Here is a 20,945-nt window from a genome sequence, read left to right as displayed (position 1 = left end):
TTCTAACGCAACACTTTTAAAAATTACATTTTTAATGAATAATATTTTTTTTAATTTGCTAACGATAAAATCATTCATCTTGACGATCGGACGCTTTAGCAAGTGGGGAAGGTAGTCTGTAAAATGCACAGTGCGCGATTGCGCTCCTGAATATTCATACGAGCTACATTGTTTTGTAAATTAATTTTATGTTCTCCTTGTGTAAGAAGTTGAACTAAGAACCCATCTAAAATAATTAAATTGAAATAAAACTAGAATTAAATAACGTTTCAACATTTCCACGTGCAAAAATATGGAACAACACCTACCTCACGTGCTAAAGCGTCTAATAGTCACGGATGAATGATTTTATCGTGATCTTGCATAGAATGTAGTCAAATGATCGGATGTAAAATTTTAAATCAATACCGTTACTCATAACTGAGATATTCAAGTTTGAAAAGTGGTGCGTTAGAAAAGTCCCCAAGTGTACATATGGGTACAATGTGGGAAGTCCCCTAGTGTACATATGGGTACAATGTGGGAAGCAAGTCCCCTAGTGTACATATGGGTACAATGTGGGAAGCAAGTCCCCTAGTGTACATATGGGTACAATGTGGGAAGCAAGTCCCCTAGTGTACATATGGGTACAATGTGGGAAGCAAGTCCCCTAGTGTACATATGGGTACAATGTGGGAAGCAAGTCCCCTAGTGTACATATGGGTACAATGTGGGAAGCAAGTCCCCTAGTGTACATATGGGTACAATGTGGGAAGCAAGTCCCCTAGTGTACATATGGGTACAATGTGGGAAGCAAGTCCCCTAGTGTACATATGGGTACAATGTGGGAAGCAAGTCCCCTAGTGTACATATGGGTACAATGTGGGAAGCAAGTCCCCTAGTGTACATATGGGTACAATGTGGGAAGCAAGTCCCCTAGTGTACATATGGGTACAATGTGGGAAGCAAGTCCCCTAGTGTACATATGGGTACAATGTGGGAAGCAAGTCCCCTAGTGTACATATGGGTACAATGTGGGAAGCAAGTCCCCTAGTGTACATATGGGTACAATGTGGGAAGCAAGTCCCCTAGTGTACATATGGGTACAATGTGGGAAGCAAGTCCCCTAGTGTACATATGGGTACAATGTGGGAAGCAAGTCCCCTAGTGTACATATGGGTACAATGTGGGAAGCAAGTCCCCTAGTGTACATATGGGTACAATGTGGGAAGCAAGTCCCCTAGTGTACATATGGGTACAATGTGGGAAGCAAGTCCCCTAGTGTACATATGGGTACAATGTGGAAAGCAAGTCCCCTAGTGTACATATGGGTACAATGTGGGAAGCAAGTCCCCTAGTGTACATATGGGTACAATGTGGGAAGCAAGTCCCCTAGTGTACATATGGGTACAATGTGGGAAGCAAGTCCCCTAGTGTACATATGGGTACAATGTGGGAAGTCCCCTAGTGTACATATGGGTACAATGTGGGAAGCAAGTCCCCTAGTGTACATATGGGTACAATGTGGGAAGTCCCCTAGTGTACATATGGGTACAATGTGGGAAGCAAGTCCCCTAGTGTACATATGGGTACAATGTGGGAAGCAAGTCCCCTAGTGTACATATGGTTACAATGTGGGAAGCAAACAGTAATCGGAATATAGTTCTAAAGTAATTTCTGTGTTATGAATATTATCTGTGTAACATATTTTTCTCCTTAGTTTAAACGGCCATTATGTTCTTTCTTGACTGTCTTGGTTATGCACGATTGTTTATGCCACTAAACTTCACTTGACTAGACGACCTTTGAGTGCATATAATTTGATATTGCCTTCATATATCGAGATAAATTGAAGTCTGGTTATACATAGTAGTGGGTCGAATCTGCTCTATAATTATTCCTTGATAAATCAGAGACAATAGTTATCGATTAATCAGTGTATCATTATGAAATCTGTGAATGTATCAGCATGAATTATGTATAAATATGTCGTGCTATTATATTAACACTTTTGATGTATTCTGACAATAGTTTACGCCTGCAATACTTTTTACAATAAATACATTATAATACATTTGAAATAATTGTTAGGATTCATATTACATAACGAAAATCATTTAGGTTGGAAAAGGTAATAAAATTGAAAATTCTATTGATTGTAAAAGGTAAATTGAACACTATAATTATACAGCATTGATTTTTTTTTAAACAACACTACTCTATATAATTTGGATGACATAGAAATTGTTGGTACTTTTTAAACAAGTACAGGCTCGTTGACGAATATTTCCCAAGGTAATCGTCAAGTCCTGACTGTGTTCGTCATAAGTTTAAAAATTAATTATCAGCCTTTAACTCATACATATGAGTTTGCTATAATTCAATTATTATCACGGTCATGTTTCGGGGTATGGAGACAATAGCCAAGCCCCCACCATCGCCACATCGATAGGTAATAGCAGCATCTTCCTCGCTGAATGCAATTCAAGTCTGAATGCAAAACGTGTATTTACTATACTCCTAAACTGGGTATAGTATTTTTATGGTATAAGATATTGAGAGTACTATATATGTATCGCACTAATAGCCACGAAAAGTACAAATTAAATGATGGTAATTCGGTTAGCAATCAAGCTATTTTTAACACTTATAGCAATGTAAATTGAATTTAAAATTTGTAGTTTGTCATTCTTGTTTGATATTACTGCGTTCAACCGATAATTTGATATTTTGTATTCTATGTTTACAGTACTCATTGCATTCATCTAAAGCGTGTTTCACGGTAATGCGCTTTAAGGAGTGAATAAAACCTGTCACGTATTTAACATATTTTAAAAACAGTATACCAGGTCCCACATTTTGCGCGAAATAAGATGTCTATATTCTGTACACAAACCACCGTACCGTTTGAAGTTTGAATGACTTTTCAAGTCCGCTATTTAAAATGCATGAGCTCATTTTTTCATGAACATAATAAATGAAACGTAGGCAGTTAAAAACACACATTTCATCTCAGTATTAGAGTTATATGTCTTTATGCGATATAAACTGTAATTGACTCTTGTCATACTTTTACGCTTGGTTTATGAAAAGCTTAAGCCTCAGAAATAAAGTAATTACATCATAACGATTTGTTGGATAAAGTTATACCGCGTAAAAATAAATCAGTGTGGCGTGGTTTAATAAGTTATTATGATTAGAACAGTACTTAAAACGTTTGACGCAGAGCTAGTGCTTCCTGTAAATGGGGATAAATATGCAGGAATATTTAAAATGTTAAGGTGTTCTCTGATGCTTAGAGCGGATCTAGCTTACATGGTTACATAGGCTACTACTATTACTACCATCGCTACTGCTGTTACTGCTGCTCCTCCTTCTCCTTCTCCTACTATTACTACTGCTACTGCTACTGCTGCTGTTACTAGTAGTAGTAATAATAATAATAATAGAAGTAGTAGTAGTAGTAGTAGTAGTAGTAGTAGTAGTAGTAGTAGTAGTAGTAGTAGCAGTAGTAGTGGTAGTAGTAGTAGTAGTAGTAGTAGTAGTAGTAGTAGTAGTAGTAGTAGTAGTAGTAGTAGTAGTAGTAGTAGTAGTAGTGGTAGTAGTAGTTGTAGTAGTAGTAGTAGTAGTAGCAGTAGTCGTAGTAGTTATCGTCGCCCGTCAGTCGTCGTCCGGTCGTCAGTCGGTTGTCGGTCGTCCATCGGTCGTCCATCGTCCGTCCTCCGGCCGTCGTCGTCGTCGAAGTGGTTGTCGTAGTAGATGTAGTAGCAGTAGTAGTAGTAGTTATAGTAGTAGTAGTAGTAGCAGAAGTAGAAGTAGTTGTCGTCGTCGTCGTAGTAGTAGTAGTAGTAGTAGTAGTAGCAGTAGTAGAAGAAGTAGTAGTAGTAGAAGTAGTAGTAGTAGTAGTAGTAGTAGTAGTAGTAGTAGTAGTAGTAGTAGTAGTAGTAGTAGTAGTAGTAGTAGTAGTAGTAGTAGTAGTAGTAGTAGTAGTAATAATAGTAATAGTAGTAGTAGTAGTAGTAGTAGTAGTAGTAGTAGCAGTAGTAGTAGTAGTAGTAGTAGTAGTAGTAGTAACAGCAGAAACAACAACAACAACAGCAGCAGTAGTAGTAGTAGTAATAGTAGTACTAATAGTAGTATGTTATGTTATATCAGAGCCTTGCCTGCTTTGACCAGCTATATATATGCGTACAGAATATTTACACAAGTTACGCAAAATTTGATTGGCTGACTAACTCGGGATCTCGAGATGGCGAAAATTCTCTCCTCTTTTGTTTAATTTACTCTGCCTTTATTTAATGCACCGCTCTTTTTTTAATTGTACGCCGCTTTTATTCAGTTTTGCACTCCTCTTTTTTCTATCTCGTGGCCACGACATAGCTAACTCGTGGCCACGAGATAGAAAAAAGTGGAGAGCAATTTAAAAAAAAGAGAAGCACCGCTCTTTTTTTAATTGTACGCCGCTTTTATTTAGTTTTGCACTCCTATTTTTTCTATCTCGTGGCCACGACATAGCGAACTCGTTGCCAAGAGATAGGAAAAAGAGGAGAGCAATTTAAAAAAAGAGAAGTGAAGGTCACCCCTATGCCACCGTAGATCTTAGTGTTTTTCAACTTCTTAATTACAGCCTCTCCATTTATGTATGCAAAATAAAAAAGTAAATTTACATACAAAAGTGCTTTTATGCTTCAAAACGTGCGTTAGTCGGGTTAATACATGAAAAATACCATATCAAGTCCCCAACATTGATACAGATGGTATTTTAACCGATCTTGGTAGGTGGTCCTTTATTAAATACCAAAAGTTTATCAAAATCGGACGTCCGTTTGTTTTTTACAAGATGGTGTCCAATATGCCAGCATTGTATAGAGGGCTTTGTGGGAACATTTTCTTGTTGGCAAGAGCCTACACAGCCAGCTTAGAGCCGAAATGACACAGGCTGAATTATCAGCGTATATGATTAGCATGGCAAGGATGTTGATAAATGCGGATCGTACTTGGTGTTGGCTGATGCATTTGCACGCAGTGCCCGATTGTTTCTCCTGGCACTTCAATATCCATAAATCTGCTTATTACTACCTGCAGCAAATAAGCAACCTAGAGGAAACGCAAACAGTCGTTTATCGAAAGTTCGTTGATGACTTTCATGTTTTTCGTAGGAGCAATCAGTGCTGGGCAGGGCTAAGCTTCGATCTTGTCATTACGCAAACATTGATGGGGTCTCTAAAAGGCACGGGGGTTCTGACCCTCGGCAGTGGGATTACCGAGGAAATACAAAGCTTTTGGACCCTATCTGCACCTGAATCATCCGAGTACAACAGCGCAAAGCTGGACTTCACAGAAATTACCTATATTACAAGTCCATAGCACAAAGACTCAACTGAGCCACGCATCAAAAAATATGCTTCCGATCTCGACAAAAATGCAGCCACAGATTACAACCTGCTCATCCTACACATCTGATCCTACTCTGGGAAGCTTTGTGAATATGATAGTGGCTGGGTCAGATGTAAATGTTCATGCATTTGAGACGGTTGATAAGAAGATCATAGGAGATATCAAGGGAAAATCGGCCTTTGCTTATAAATTCAAGAGAGAAGACATAAGTCTTGCAAATGTTTCCGCTGTTAAGATTGCTTCTGACCGTGCTTTTGATCCTGCCTTCTGTTCTAACGTTTTACCTTGACGGTATCCCAATCCTACTTCCCTCTTTGAAGCCAAGAAAATACTTCATAAAGCAGACAAGCCTCAGATTGCTCAGGCAGTTAGAGATCATGCTGCAGATAAGTGAGGCTATGATGAACTGAATTCCTCAAACATATTGTTAAGTGCTCACCCTCAGTTAAAATACATTTGTAAACACGTTGAAATTATTTCTTCTGGTTGCGTGGGCGTTAGTACTGGGTTTGGGGTAGAAGTGAGCACTTGCGCAACATCTGTTGACATTTGTAGCTTTAAAACATTATTGTTTAATATGTGCATGCATTTTACATACTTATCTATCATGATAAGTATAATGATAATGACGATACTAACAAATAACAACAACAACATAATACTACTACTACTACTACTACTACTACTACTACTACTACTACTACTACTACTACTACTACTACTACTAATAATAATAATAATAATAATAATAATAATGATGGGTGCGTGGAAAATGTTTTCTGTTCATGTTATCTTTGCAAGTTTGCAATGGATTGTTTGTTTGCTGGTAACAATAGGGGAGGCAACCACTGTGAGAAGTTTTTCAAACTCCACGCAGCGGTTATCCCTCTCCCACAGGCTACTAACTATGCTCGGAACCAGTCTAATCTCGGAGGTTGGAAGTTTTTAACGCATTAAAATCTGGTCATGTGGCGCTTAAAAAAACCTGAATAAGTCGCTTAAGTGATGCCTGATCATCCATGAATTAATCAGTGTTGATATTTTTCATTTTTGCACGGGATGTCTTAGCTAGTGTGGCATTGATGTGGCTTGTGTGCGTTTTAATTTATGTTTGTATCTTGAACTGAGTGTATTTTGATTGATTGATTGAATCTTTGTCACGCGTTCACTAACTCGTTCCAGGGGACAAAAATATTCATAAACTGCACTCGTCCTGCAGGACGAGTGCATTAAAATTTTCACTCGTCCTGCAAACACACGCACTCGTCCATCAAATATGTGTGAAATAAAGATTGCAAAGGGCTGATATGACTTATAAAATTTCCTAAAGTATATCACTGCTAAGCAGTGAAATAAGTTACTTTATTTATGAGGAACACAAAATAAAAAAAATTCTAATGCTCGCGTGCTTTCCGTTTCGGACGTTTGAACATCGCCCCCGCCCCCTTTTAAGAACGCTCGTATGGCAGACATTTTTCAAACGAAATTCAGACTGGTTTAAATCTGGTTTTAAACCGTACTTCGCGCTTAAATAATTCTTTAGAAGTCAATACTAACAGTGACTGCAGACTGCAGTCGCATGGTTCCCTGTCAACATGTACGGGCAAAGCTTACACCAAAAAGCCAATATTTACTCGGGACACAAGTCTCGCATAACAACACGCACCTGCTGTATAAAATTTACAATTACAATTTCCGGTTCATTCGCATTCTACTTTCTGAATAGATATGCTTTTAGAAAATGATTTTATTAAATGAAAAATAGTCTTACTGGTCAGAAAATTAATTTTTAACATCAGCTTTTTTTCACTCGTCCTGTAGGACGAGAGCTTTAGGAAAATTCACTCGTCCTTTCAAGATTTCACTCGTCAATACGAGCGGACGAGTGGAATTTTTGTCCCCTGCGTTCCCTTGCGTTATTATACATGTATTCATTATATATCTAGTTATAAATTGAAACAGACATACACGAGTCGATTATCTCGTTCACACAGCTAAATTAGATTTGATAATAGGGAAAAAGAAAACGTTCATCATTCCTTATTCTAGCATTTCACATTTGCAAAACGATTTTTATGCAAATATTGTACATACATTACACAGTAAACAAAAATCCAACATGTTATGTTTACGCATGAATTTATTCTTGAATATTGAATGAGGTACTTGTTCCCTTTTCTTTTTTTAATTGCAAAGGAACAGGTTTATCAATGAATAAACTATGAAGAAATTAGTTACTCTCAATATTTGCAATTATTTTCATTTTTACCGGTTCTATGGATCTTATTCATTCACAAAAAAGGATGGACCATGAAACGTGATGGAACGCATTTTTATATCATGCAACGTATATGATAATTACAGAGGATTTAATTTGGAATGGTGTTAGGGTAATTTTCGATGTAGGAACTGTCAGTTCGCTTTTTTCGCGAATTTATCATTATACATATAATTAATTTATCCGAGTTGCTGGAAACAAAATTCAACTTGTCTGATATCTGTTTCTTACATATAAATGGGGTACAGGTTGGTCGTTTGGTAACAAAGCAACAGTTGGAAATTCGTGTTAAATAAGGGCTAGGGAACTGGTTTCGCATTCCTTATTCGTGATTTAAATAACAATCCGTTTTGCTTGGAATTACTTTTGATGTGCTATTTTCCCCTTAAAAGCTTAAACTAAATATGTTTCGCTCGAATAAGAAATAATAGAATAGAAATAAGGTACCAACCCACTCTCCTCCCCAAATAGAAAACAAGATTGCCGTTCAGTGGATTCCTTATTTCAAAAACATGTGTAAGTAAACATGTAATATAATTTTAATAAATTATAAATGTCAAAGTTGTGAAATTTTCTTTCATAAGTTTTCAATTTTTAAAAGAATAAAAAATAATATTGTTAATCGTCCATGTATGGACTATTTCTTTTTCGAGGTCATGAAATTTATAATGGTTCTGGCATAGGCCTCCTCGCGGATCTGGTCCTGCCGCGTTCGAACGGAACGCACGCGCTCGCCTATGTCACCGCCGGGAGTCCCGATCCTTGAGGTGTGCTCTTCGACTTCCGCAATATGCGCGCGCATCATCTCAGCGTTGCGGTCTTCACGCGCACGTCGACAGGCGTCGACTCGTTGTTGGAGCTTGTTGAACATCTGACCCCCTGTGAGAAACAAGGTTGCAGAGTTATATGATTACGAAATAATAAAAGATTACAACGGTTTCATACTGTTGTCTAATTAAATAATAAACTCATTTTTATATCTCTATTTTGTTCCTGAAACGATTTAAATCTGTACGTAATGTATTATGTATAGATTGTAACGATAAATAGAATTCCGCCATCATAATGCTGTTAGTTTAGGTTTAGTGGTACGCTTAAATAAGTAAATACACTTACAAATAGGTGTTATTAACGCTTAAACAAAGTGATCTCACAACAGATTTGTACAAAGTAACACTTACAGTAAATTTAAATAATTGTAGTGAAAATCAAACAAAACGAAAAAAGCCAAAAGCCAAAAAATGAACAAATAAACGAACGAAAGAATTAATGAATGAACAAATAGTTGTAATCATTGAATAGAAGAATGAAAGATTGATTTAATTTATTTATGAATGAATGCATTCATCAATGACTGACTGACTGACTGACTGACTGACTGGTTGATTGACTGACTAACTGACTGACTGACTAACTGACTTAATGAACGACCGAACGAATGAAATGAATGAACGAATGACTGAAAAATGAATTACACCTACCACTTCTGTATGGTTTCACTGGAGACCTTGAGCGCTTCTTACGTGTGACCTCGATGTCATTCTCTAAGTATGCACGCTTCCTGTGGCTGACAACCCCGTCCGACATCTGGCGTGGAATCGGCGGCAGGCGACGCGGGGGAAGGAAATCGAGAGTAAAAGCGAGGCAGCTGGTCGTGTACTTTATGTTCTGGGCGCCTTCGGGTACTTCCGGGAGCTTCCGCTGCATCGATATGACGTCTCTCCGAATGTTGGAGCTACGAATTCAGAGGAGTACATCATTTACTTTAAGAAACATGTGCAACGAAACCAATATAACTGATACTGTAGTCTGAGCGTCTCTTTACAAAATGCAGAGTCAACTGACAGTAATTTTGGATAGTATATTAATTGTTTCTTGTTTATCAAGGACCCACCGTTGTCATGGCTTTGTGGTGTCTTTTTTTTTACTTTGTTTATTTATGGAAATGCGTAGGTCACGGTGTACACAGCCAGTAGGAATCAACGCCAATGCCGAAAAGAGAAATAAAAGTTCGCAATGTATTTTCGAATTTAATTTAAGTTCAAGTTACATTTGAAAACATATTCGCTTGATCATTTATCAGCTTTTCGCAATGATTATGACACGTTTACAGTTTCGCTTAATAGCAATTTGAAAACTATAAGTGCTATTTTCCTGTACATTATATAGCAGAAATATGAGACCATACTATTGCTCACACTTATTTGTTTTTTGTTTTACTTTAATACTTAGATTATGATTTGAAAATCATTGACTCTTACGTATGTTAAGTATCTAAACTATAAGACTATAGTATCTAGCTGTAAATACTAGTTGGTTTCTTTTATGCGAGTTCTGGTTGGACTGAAACAGCAAGCGGTATCACGAGCTGTGCTCGGATAATCCTTACACTTTAAAACTCTAACGCAGTTCAAACCAGGCGGCTGGACAATTGTATAACCTTGCTGTATATGTATTATTGCATTTACGTTTAGTTTGTGTTGCGGTTATAGCAGTTGCCTTTGATCACATCAGAATTTGTTTCAACGAATAATATGTAACACATTCAGTTACAATATTTATACAAACTTTAAAGTCACTTAGAGTTATTTAATCACATAAAATTTCGCTGATTGTAAACTTGCGTTTACTGCTTGAAAGGTCAGTTAACAGTTGGTTTTAATACCATGGCACGTGCACACAAAGGACGTCCAAACAAAAAACTGTGAGAAAAAGAAAAGCATAATCTAATTATTGGTGGATCATTACCAAATATATTCAATATCGAAGCTCACGTTTGTATACTGCAATTTCTCAGTAACCATAATGGTATGAAATCATATTAAAATGTAAGATTTCTATAAGTAGGTGATTGTAATCAATATTACTTTATACAATTAACTCATGTTGCCCCCGTATAACAAATCACGTGCAGTTAATACAAGGATGCAACTAGATAGGCATTAACCTAATTAAACAAGTGGTTTGCTTTATTCAAACGGGTTTAAATGCTTTGTTGTAAAATTTATTACAAAACACAGACATAATATCTTAATGATTTACTAAATTTATTTACTTAATTTTGCATTTTGTTAGGCATTTACTAGTATCTTTTTTGCAGTCGTAATTTATCCACTGTTGTTTTCGTCTTGCGTCAAGAATTGGCCATTAAAAAATCAAGAGCAGGGCATAACGGATGCCACGCTCGGCTGTGGGTGCAGTTTTGAATAAATGAAAGCTTGTCATATTATTAAATAAAGGTCACAGTTACCTTGACCTTTGACCTTGTGACCCAAAAATGGGTGTGGCATGTAGAGCTAGTCAAGGTGCAGCTACATACGAGGTTTCAAAGTTGTAGGTTGAAGCACTTTGGTTTTAGAGGCAATGTGCAAAACCGTGACAAAATGTAAAGGTTTTAGCACAAAGCGGACGACACGACGACGGACATGACGAGCTGGCTATGACAATACCTCGGGTTTTCTCCGAAAACAGCCGAGCTAACAACAGTTTTAGATAGAATCATCTATATTACACGTTGTTATGATGAAATATTGCCCCATAGCTGTTAATTTAACAAGCGTAGTTTACCACATATGAACAACTGTACGTTAAGTTATTTAAAAACTTTGTTAATCCTAAACTGTACTGTTTGCTTATTGTCAAACGAATTTCAGCAATAAATAGAAACTTCAAATCAAAGGTTTTATTTAAATTCAAAAGCTTATTGTGACCGCGTTTGGCGATTTTTTCTGCGCTCATAGTTAGACACTTTTATGTAAAAATGTAATTCTTGAAAACTAATATAATGTTTTGCCTCTATGTTCGCTATTTTTTGAACTGCTTAAGGTTTTATATTATGCGTTAGTATAATACACGCAAAGGCCGAGGTTAATTTATGCAACAGCTGGTCAGTATTTTGCTAAAGTAATACCGTTTATTGCATGAAAAATCTACTATAAATATAAACACAAAACAAACACTTATATATGCACAATATGTTGGATAATATGAGAACGTGTACTTTTTTCACAGTTTTCTTTAGAAAAGTGTTTCGTTTATATATTCAAAGTAAATAAGGTTTTAAAATCAAGTTAAAACACTTGAACATGTTAAGAATAATTATATGTTGTTGTTTTTTCATTTTCACTCGTTCTCACATAATATAACATACATAACATTGAAACACGATTAAAAAAAACATCTGTGGATATAAGGTTATTGGCGAAATGACATTACTCGTAATCAAACAAAAACTAAATATACATGTAAGCAAACAATTAGAAATCCCTACTTGTATATAATTATATATTTTATGTAGGGCAATTTAAAACAATCATTTTCAATCTTTACCTATCAGAAGGATGTGGCAGGTACTTCTTATCGATGCTAGGCAGAACGCAATGCTGCTTGGTGAGTAGATCACTCTTCGTCGGCGTGCCTGTTTCTTCACGTGGCTGCCTAGCGATGGTTCGCCAAGGCCCTTCGGCGAGCGTCCGACTGTCCGGGCGAACGGAAGTAGCCTTCAGACGGCTCTCGGCGCGCTCTTTGACGCTCTGTTGCACAGTTTTGGACAGACGATTTTCTGGCGCCAACGGGTTTCCCGGCACGATGTAGCTAGTGCTAGATAAAACGCGCGCTGGTTCTTCGTCCGACTCGAAGTCGGACTTGTAACTCTCTTCGTCGACAGCTGGCGACGATTTTTTCTGCTTTGTTTTCATAACAATACGTATTGTTTGGGAAAAAATTTCATAGAAACGTTTACGCGATCCGCCCTAGAAATATTCCGGTAGATTTGACGTCGTTGCCGAGTACGCATTTATCACTATGACGTCATGACGTTGCTGATAATTAATACGAAACATAATTTCTTTGTCGGCGACGTCAGAATATCATCATCATCATTCATCATACTTGAACTACTTATAATGATGATAATAATAATAATAATTATAGTAGCGGTAATACAAAATAAAATAGTAATAATAATAAAAATAACAAGGGACAAAATTGTCACAAAACCAGGTTTTCAACACCAATTGTGACCTTGACCTTGGAGATATTGACGTAATTCTTTCGCGCAACACACCGTTCAATGATGGTGAACAAAAGTGCAAAATGATTATTAAATCTCACAATGATTGACATAGTTATGGCCCGGACAAGCTCATTTATGGCCATTTTTGACCTTTGAAATCAAAGTGTGACCTTGACCTTGGAGATATTGACGTAATTCTTTCGCGCGACACACCGTCCAACGATGGTGAACAAATGTATCAAATGTAAAATCTCACAATGAACGACAAAGTTATGGCCCGGACAAGCTTGTTCATACCCGCCCTCTCGCCCGCCCGCCCGCCCGCCCGCCCGCCCGCCCGCCCGCCGACATTCGCCAATCTAATAACCAGTATTTTTCTTCGGAAAACATGGTTAAAATAATAATATTAATATTATTATTAATGATACTTCTTCTACTACAACAACTACTAATTATAATACAATCCTCCTCCTCCCCAACCTCCTTCTCCTTTACATTCTCCATCACCTCCTCCTCCATCCTCCTCCTCCTCTTCCTCTTTATCATCATCATAATCATCATCATCATCATCATCATCATCATCATCATCATCATCATCATCATCATCATCACCATCATCGTCATCGTCGTCGTCGTCGTCGTCGTCGTCATTATCATCATCATCATCATCATCATCATCATCATCATCATCATCATCATCACCAGAAGCATCAGAAGAATCAGAAGCATCATCATCATTATCATCATCAGCAGCAGCAGCAACATCTGCATTATCATCACAATATGCAGCAGCAGCTGCAGCCGCACTGGCAACGTCTTTATCAAAAACGTTATGGTGTACCTAACAACAATATAAATTTGAAAAAATGGCCTATGGCATGCACAATTATAAACAATCATACCTGTATGAACATCACAAACAACGATAACGTAGAAGGTAAATAAATCAGTCTGTATCATATGCAACCGTGCCAACAGCGGGCTTTGTAATGGATTTCCGAGAATGCTAATAATGCGATCAGATCTTGCTGTAAATAAGTAAGAGAACACCTTCACGCATAACACAGGAAATGCTTTTCTATGAATGTGCATGTAAATCATCTACCCATTTGCTCGTGTGAATTGTTATTTTGTATATACATGTGAATGAAGGGACTCATTATTAACGTAAACGAAAAAAGCTGTAAGCAATTTATTTTTATACAAAATAAGTGCGTAAAATAATAAATATTTTCACAGAAATGTTTACTATATTAGCAAAACAGCACAAGAGTACAATTTTAAAATTGCAATATGCATAAAAAGTACCCTAGTGAAAGCAACGAAAAAACACTCGATAAGACACGTAGTTTATTTAAGATGGTTTTACTGCTTTTATTATACATTAAGTAATCCATTATAAAATAAAATACAAGTTCACTATTTATTATTTGTTTGAAAATGGCAGATTGACTATGACAGATACACTTAGTCCAAAACAGTCGTACATAAATAAATAAGTACATGTTTGTTTCAATCAACCTCTTCAACCTTTGGCCCACCACTCCCGCCGCCGGCAGTTGAAGAACTATTTCCACCGGCGGCTTTATGCAGTTTTGTCATAATGGGACCGCATGTCCGCTGAAGTTCCTCTTTCTTTTGCTCGAACTCGTCTTTGTCCGCTAGACTGTTGTCATCCAGCCACCTCACCGCTTCATCGCACTTAGAGTTTACCGTTTGTTTGTCGGCGTCGGTCAGCTTGCTGCCGGCGTCGTTCGCCGCCTGCTTCAGCGAGAAGACGTAACTCTCGAGCTGGTTGCGCGCCGTGACACGTTCACGTTGTCGGTCGTCTTCCGCCTTGTACTTTTCCGCGTCGTTAACCATTTTGTCTATTTCCGCTTTGGATAATCGCCCTTTATCGTTCGTGATCGTTATCTTGTTGGATTTTCCGGTGCTCTTGTCTTCGGCGGACACGTTCAAAATGCCGTTAGCGTCGACGTCGAACGTGACTTCAATCTGTGGAATTCCCCTTGGAGCCGGGGGAATTCCCGTCAGCTCAAAACGCCCGAGTAAATTATTATCCTTCGTCATAGCGCGCTCGCCTTCGTAAACCTGTATAGAAACAGCAGGCTGGTTGTCCGAATACGTTGTGAACGTTTTCGACGTTTTCGCCGGTATTCGGGTATTCCGGTCCACGAGATGCGTCATGACTCCGCCCGCCGTTTCTATGCCCAGAGAGAGCGGCGCGACGTCTACCAATAGCACGTCTCGGATCGACTCGCTTGTATCTCCCGACAACACCGCCGCCTGGATCGCCGCGCCATACGCAACAGCCTCATCCGGGTTGATAGATTTATTGAGTTCTCTTCCGTTCATAAAGTCCTGGAGCAATTGCTGAACTTTGGGAATTCGCGTCGAGCCTCCGACGAGCACGATGTCGTTTATCTTCCCTTTTTCCATTTTTGCGTCTTTGAGTGCTTTTTCTACAGGTTCCAGCGTTCCCCGGAACAAATCCGCACACAGCTCTTCGAATCGCGCGCGTGTAATCTTCGTATAGAAATCGACGCCATCGTGTAAGGAGTCTATCTCAATGCTTGCCTCCGAACTACAGGAAAGCGTACGTTTAGCACGTTCGCATGCGGTTCGCAGACGCCGAATTGCGCGTGCATTTTTACTAATATCTTTCTTGGTTTTGCGCTCAAATTCTTTAACAAAATGGGTAACCATTCGGTTATCGAAATCCTCTCCGCCCAGGTGCGTGTCGCCTGCCGTGGACTTCACCTCAAACATCGAGCCTTCGTCTATGGTAAGAATAGACACATCGAATGTGCCGCCGCCGAGGTCATAAATCAGGACGTTCTTCTCGCCGGAGAGGCTCTTGTCCAGTCCATACGCCAATGCCGCCGCCGTCGGCTCGTTTATTATGCGGAGCACGTTAAGTCCGCATATTGCGCCGGCGTCCTTGGTGGCCTGACGCTGAGAATCGTTGAAGTACGCCGGCACTGTCACTACAGCGTCCTTGATCTTGCGACCCAGGAACGCCTCCGCCGTGTCCCGCATCTTCGTCAAAACCATTGAACTGATTTCTTCGGCGGAGAAGAGTTTCCTTTCCCCTTTGTATTCCACTTCTATCATTGGTTTACTGCCCTTGTTAATGACCTTGAACGGCCAGTGTTTCATGTCACCCTGAACGGTGGCGTCGTCGAACTTCCTTCCAATCAAACGCTTGGCGTCGAACACGGTATTCGACGGATTCATGACGGCCTGGTTCTTTGCGGCATCGCCTGAGACAACAAAGAATAGTTTCTTTAGCGTCTTACCTTTAAAAAGCAACAATGGACATAATACTAAAAGTTTTTCGGGATTCATGAAAAACATCGTTGTTTGAGTTAATTGAGAAAAATATTGTCTGAGAGTTTGTTTTGTTACATACTGACTTATAGATGTTAAGTTTAAGGTTATCACTTATTTACGTTTGTAAAATAGTGCATCAGGCTTGTTTGTTTGCGTGTTTGAACTTGATAATATGAGTATTCCTAAACATATTACAGCTATTGCCCAGTCGTCATTCAAACCTTTGTTCTCCGCCACATGGTTCTCCAAAAGCTAAATCGTCGTAGTGATGGGATTAGCATTATATTTAAGATGACTAAAGTGGGCGGAGCCATAGATAATTTTGCCACTAATGCCACTTACCGATAAGCCTCTCCGAGTCCGTGAAGGCCACGTAGCTGGGCGTGGTCCGGTTGCCTTGGTCGTTAGCGATGATCTCCACCTTGCCGTGCTGGAACACGCCAACGCACGAGTATGTCGTGCCCAGGTCTATGCCGATAGCTGTCATGTTGTGCGAGCGAGGTCACCTGTGATCAAAGATGAATGGTGCATGAGGCAAATGTGAATGACATTTCCTGGTAGATATAATAACCATTAATGACCGCTGACCTAAACTTAATCACAATGTTCATAAAATAATCGTTTCGACTAATGTCAGGTGCGATTACAAAGGCAAATCTAACATGCTAACGTTCGTTCCGTTGAATTGTTGATACGCGTACTGTAAACTGTTGACTACTTTTACATTTTAATCGGCGGCTAAAGCATGTTTCATTTACATCTGTGTTTTGCAAAACTAGCACGTATCGCTCTCACAATTTAACCGATTTTCAACTGTTCATGACGTAACCATACTTCACAAATTCCCTCGCCGCTATAATGGGCAAAAACAACAAACGCTAGTTTGTAATAGCCGCTGGTATTACATGTCTGCTTTTAACAAACCTTACAACAAGAGTAGTTATCCAACAAACATAAGTAAATAAGCTAATTCACACTACCTTAAAGATGAGCAACTATTTATATTTCTAATGACATTGGTAATTACAAAAACCTGCTGAAACTGGCCCCTGTAAATTGGAAAATTTTAGTCTAATATTGTTTAGTTTTCTCATACACAATTGATACCATTAATAACAAGCGCATAAACTTGCATCTAACACTGTATTTGAACCATAAAGCAAAAGCAGTACATGGTTAAAATGTTTTCATTTATATTCATCAGTTTCTTTAGTAATGACATATTCTAATGTGCTCTTAATCACTGATATAAAAGAGCTTTTTTACAATGTTTGAGCAACGTTTTGAGAATTCAAAAACACTTACAATGTAAAGAGACTGAACCAACGAACAACAATAATGTTACGACGTTTTAAATAATTAGACTATTCAAAATAATAAACTAAAACTTCATTCTTACCTGTATTTAATTCTTCCTGTGCACGTTTAATAACAAACGCTCGAAATATTTCCCTGCATTCAACTGGTAGCCTAGAGGTTGAAGTGGAAGTATATTTATACTCAATCGTTTTAGTTCGGTAATTTCCGTACTGAACACATGCACTGCACAAATAATCATATTCTAACTCCGTTGACAAATCGTCGCTTCTCGGTTATTTCCGACTAAACAGAAAGACGTCCGCTCACCCCCGCAAAACAACAAATTCGTTCTTTCTAGAAGCTGGCCGTAGCCCAAAACAATGAGTAACTACAATAGTGTCAAGCTTTCATCATTCATTTCGAACGTGTGCAATATAAACGAAACATCGAGAGTATTCTTCATGCTGAATCAGTGTTCATGATTTAACCCCCGCAACACTCTAGACCGCTTTTAAGATTTTCGGTTACAGAATAACATATTAAAAGAAAGTTTTTTGCAATGACGGTTCTAAGCCGATTACCTCAAGTTTTTCAGTTTTCGGCGTTTTGTCTCTCTTAGTTTTTGTTGTTGTCATTAGTCATTAACATGCAAGTCTTGACTCAGCATGGGGTAATTTTTTACCGTATACTTTAAACAACATCAACAATATCTTTGCAATGCCAGACGATTGCTTTATTTTTGCGCAGTGCAGCCAGGACAAATATGTGAGAATACAGCAGTGTGACAAGCGTAAGCTAAATACGTTCAATTTATGGAAAACGTTGATATAGAATCCTTAAGGTTCATGGGGGGGATAAAATTCATTAAAACTTCGCTTTGGTTTTTCTTCATTCAATGTGGTACAATATGGTCAAACTATATATCATTTTAAAGCTTAAGACGGATAGAATAACATAAACACATTTTTGACATTCAATATTTGTGTGCTTTATTCATATTTTGGTTTAAAAGCAATACATTTTTACACTAATTTAAAAAATCTCAATCTAAAGTTAGGAAGGATATGTACTACCTTAAGTTGAATAAATACAAAGCTATATACATATACAAGGTCAAGTTAGCAACATTTCACAAAAAAATATTGTCATAAAACAACAAATGAGTTTTTATTCAACTGCCTTTTTTGGATAAATTTCCTAAACAAAGTTCTAAAAATAACTAAAACGTAACTACTTTTTAAAAATCCAGGTATGGTGGATAATAAGAGTCACAATTCTATTTCAAAGGCTTAACAATTTTGTTATTAACCTCTCAACCAAATTACAAATTTTAAACCATCTCAAATTGAAACAGATTGCAGACGATATATAAAATTGTAAAGGAATATAAAGAAATTGGCAAACCAATTGATTTTATATTTCGATTCCTTCTACCCATTTTGAAAGCGTGGCCATCGCTGTGCTCCGTAGAAAAACGTGCAAAACAAATCGGTCGAAACCACGTGCAGTGGTGAAAAAACCGGGTATGTGTATACACATACCTGAGAAAACACATACGTATTTTGACAGTTGGGTGGCAACTAGTAAAACAACTATTAACATTAATCAGCAAGAGATCGCACAAAATAACAGAAATGACCACGTAGAGGTATCATCAATTACCCTATTTCAAATATTTTCCAGCTGAAAATTGTCCCCCACACGTCTTTTTTAGTTTATATGTATTGTTTTTCTGGAGCCGAAGTGCATCTCACAGAATATCCATCCAACTTCCGTTGTTTTCACTTTCGTTATTAAAAACTCCGTTTAAAAGAATTATTTCTAATTTTAGATTGTTAAAGCGATGTATTATTATGTATTATCACTAGAATAGTATACCGTGATGAATTGAACGGAGTTACGTATCGATCTTTCAGTCAGTCTGTAAGCGTACTATTTTATGCGCAATAATATAATACATGTGATTCGACAACGATTGTAAACATTGGTGAAATGCTTCTTACATAGTTATTCTTTTGAGTGTTTGTGAGGTCTGATCGTGCAGTTTGCAAACATCAACGGAAAGATTACAATCCAATGCATTTGTCATCGTCAACCGTTTGGAATGTCAATTAGGCGATGAGTGAGTTTTTAGCATGTTTCTTTCTATTTTATTAATTTAAAAATGGCTGCCCCCATGGTGATGAAATGACATGTGTTCCAGTTTTGATATTTCTAGATATGTAAACTTTTTTTACTATTTAAGCGTAACTTGCCCTCGTCAATGTTGATATTAATCACAAGTTATATAATTTTCCGCCGAAATACGTGGAATAAACATGATTCAGATTTTTGAAAATAATGTATAGTTTATTGTTAAAATCGCTTTGTACTTTGATTGATTTTGTGGATGTTATGAAACGTTGATGTACAAAATTGGTAGCAGTTTGAAGGACAAACATCCTTTAAAGCATATATGTATACATTTTCAATGTGGCACTCTTTCTTTAGTCAAATTTGAGTTCAATGCTAGGGGTCCCACATTTTTCAAAATTAAGCCTCAACATGAACCTTAATGTGAATTGACCGACCAGAAAAAATCAGAGGCGATGAACGCTGGGAACCTGTGCCAATTTTTCAGGTGTCAGATCACAAACTGAATGATGGGCTTCATTCAATGAAACAATTATCTCATCTTAAACGTACATTTTTGGCATGTTAAAACAATAACAGACAATTACTCTTTTGTGAAAAAATACAACAAACATACACAATAATACTTTTATATCAAACTTGATTTTTACGAAGTGAGAGCGTCTGGTAGAAGGACTATACACCACCTTAGGATTTATACCAATTTCCTCGTGCAGACACTGACCAATTGAAATTGCTTATATTTCTACTGTACACTTGCTATAACACGTAAGACAAATCTTTCACGATATACTTCGAAACGCGTGAAAGAATTATTACTCCCCCGCAGTCGTACCTGTAACCGTGGTTTCAGCTGATATACATGTATATAACGATTGACGAGCCGGCATTAATTTCAACGGTTTTGTTTGTTCTCGACGTAAAGTTTTACAAATTTCGTCCGAGATCCAGGTTTGTCGTGATACATTAAGTGCAAGTAGAAACATTTATTTCAAATGTTAGATAGCCAAAGCTGCGACTGTGTTTTAATGGGGTATAATACCCTCCATGGAAATTACTTATTTTTTTCATGGTATACGGTTTAGTCTGTTCTCGACGTCAAGTTTTACAAATTTCGTCCGAGATCCAGGCGTGTCGTGATACATTAAGTGCAAGTAGAAACACTTATTTCAAATGTTAGATAGCCAAAGCTGCGACTGTGTTTTAATGGGGTATAATACCCTCCATGGAAATTACTTATTTTTTTCATTGTATACATAGGCGGATCCAAGGGGGGGGGGGGGGCGGACGCGGCGTACGCTCCCCATCCCCCTAAAATCGCCAAAGTAAAGTGAATTCATTTGATGTTTTACACTTAACTAGATCTACATCAACTATTGAAACTCAATTCTCTTCTTTTCCGTACACAACATTTCCCTTTAACTTTAGACTCTCTGTCGCCCGGCTTTTCAAGTCGAACTTTGCGATTGTGATCGATGTATCCCTCTTTTTGCACATTGATTCTCTTTTTGC

General features: G+C 37.8%; 2 protein-coding genes across 2 annotated transcripts; both read right to left on the bottom strand.

Annotated features, from left to right (window-relative positions):
• Nucleotides 1–8,140: 8,140 nt before the first annotated feature.
• On the bottom strand, nt 8,141–12,467 carry LOC127877952 (uncharacterized). Its single transcript, XM_052424281.1, has 3 exons — nt 11,984–12,467; nt 9,136–9,389; nt 8,141–8,533 (listed from the first exon to the last, which is right to left on the bottom strand). The coding sequence occupies exons 1-3, from the start codon at nt 12,349–12,351 to the stop codon at nt 8,292–8,294; spliced, it is 864 nt and encodes a 287-aa protein (XP_052280241.1). The 5' UTR covers nt 12,352–12,467; the 3' UTR covers nt 8,141–8,291.
• A 1,399-nt stretch (nt 12,468–13,866) lies between these two features.
• On the bottom strand, nt 13,867–17,880 carry LOC127878891 (heat shock protein 70 B2-like). Its single transcript, XM_052425419.1, has 3 exons — nt 17,401–17,880; nt 16,344–16,507; nt 13,867–15,931 (listed from the first exon to the last, which is right to left on the bottom strand). The coding sequence occupies exons 2-3, from the start codon at nt 16,486–16,488 to the stop codon at nt 14,181–14,183; spliced, it is 1,896 nt and encodes a 631-aa protein (XP_052281379.1). The 5' UTR covers nt 16,489–16,507; nt 17,401–17,880; the 3' UTR covers nt 13,867–14,180.
• Nucleotides 17,881–20,945: the final 3,065 nt, after the last annotated feature.

The sequence above is a fragment of the Dreissena polymorpha genome, chromosome 4 (genome assembly GCF_020536995.1).
Source record: "Dreissena polymorpha isolate Duluth1 chromosome 4, UMN_Dpol_1.0, whole genome shotgun sequence".
Classification (NCBI taxonomy): Eukaryota; Metazoa; Mollusca; class Bivalvia; order Myida; family Dreissenidae; genus Dreissena; species Dreissena polymorpha.
The sequence above is the reverse complement of the archived record's forward strand: the minus strand, read 5'-3'. Positions and strand labels throughout refer to the sequence as shown.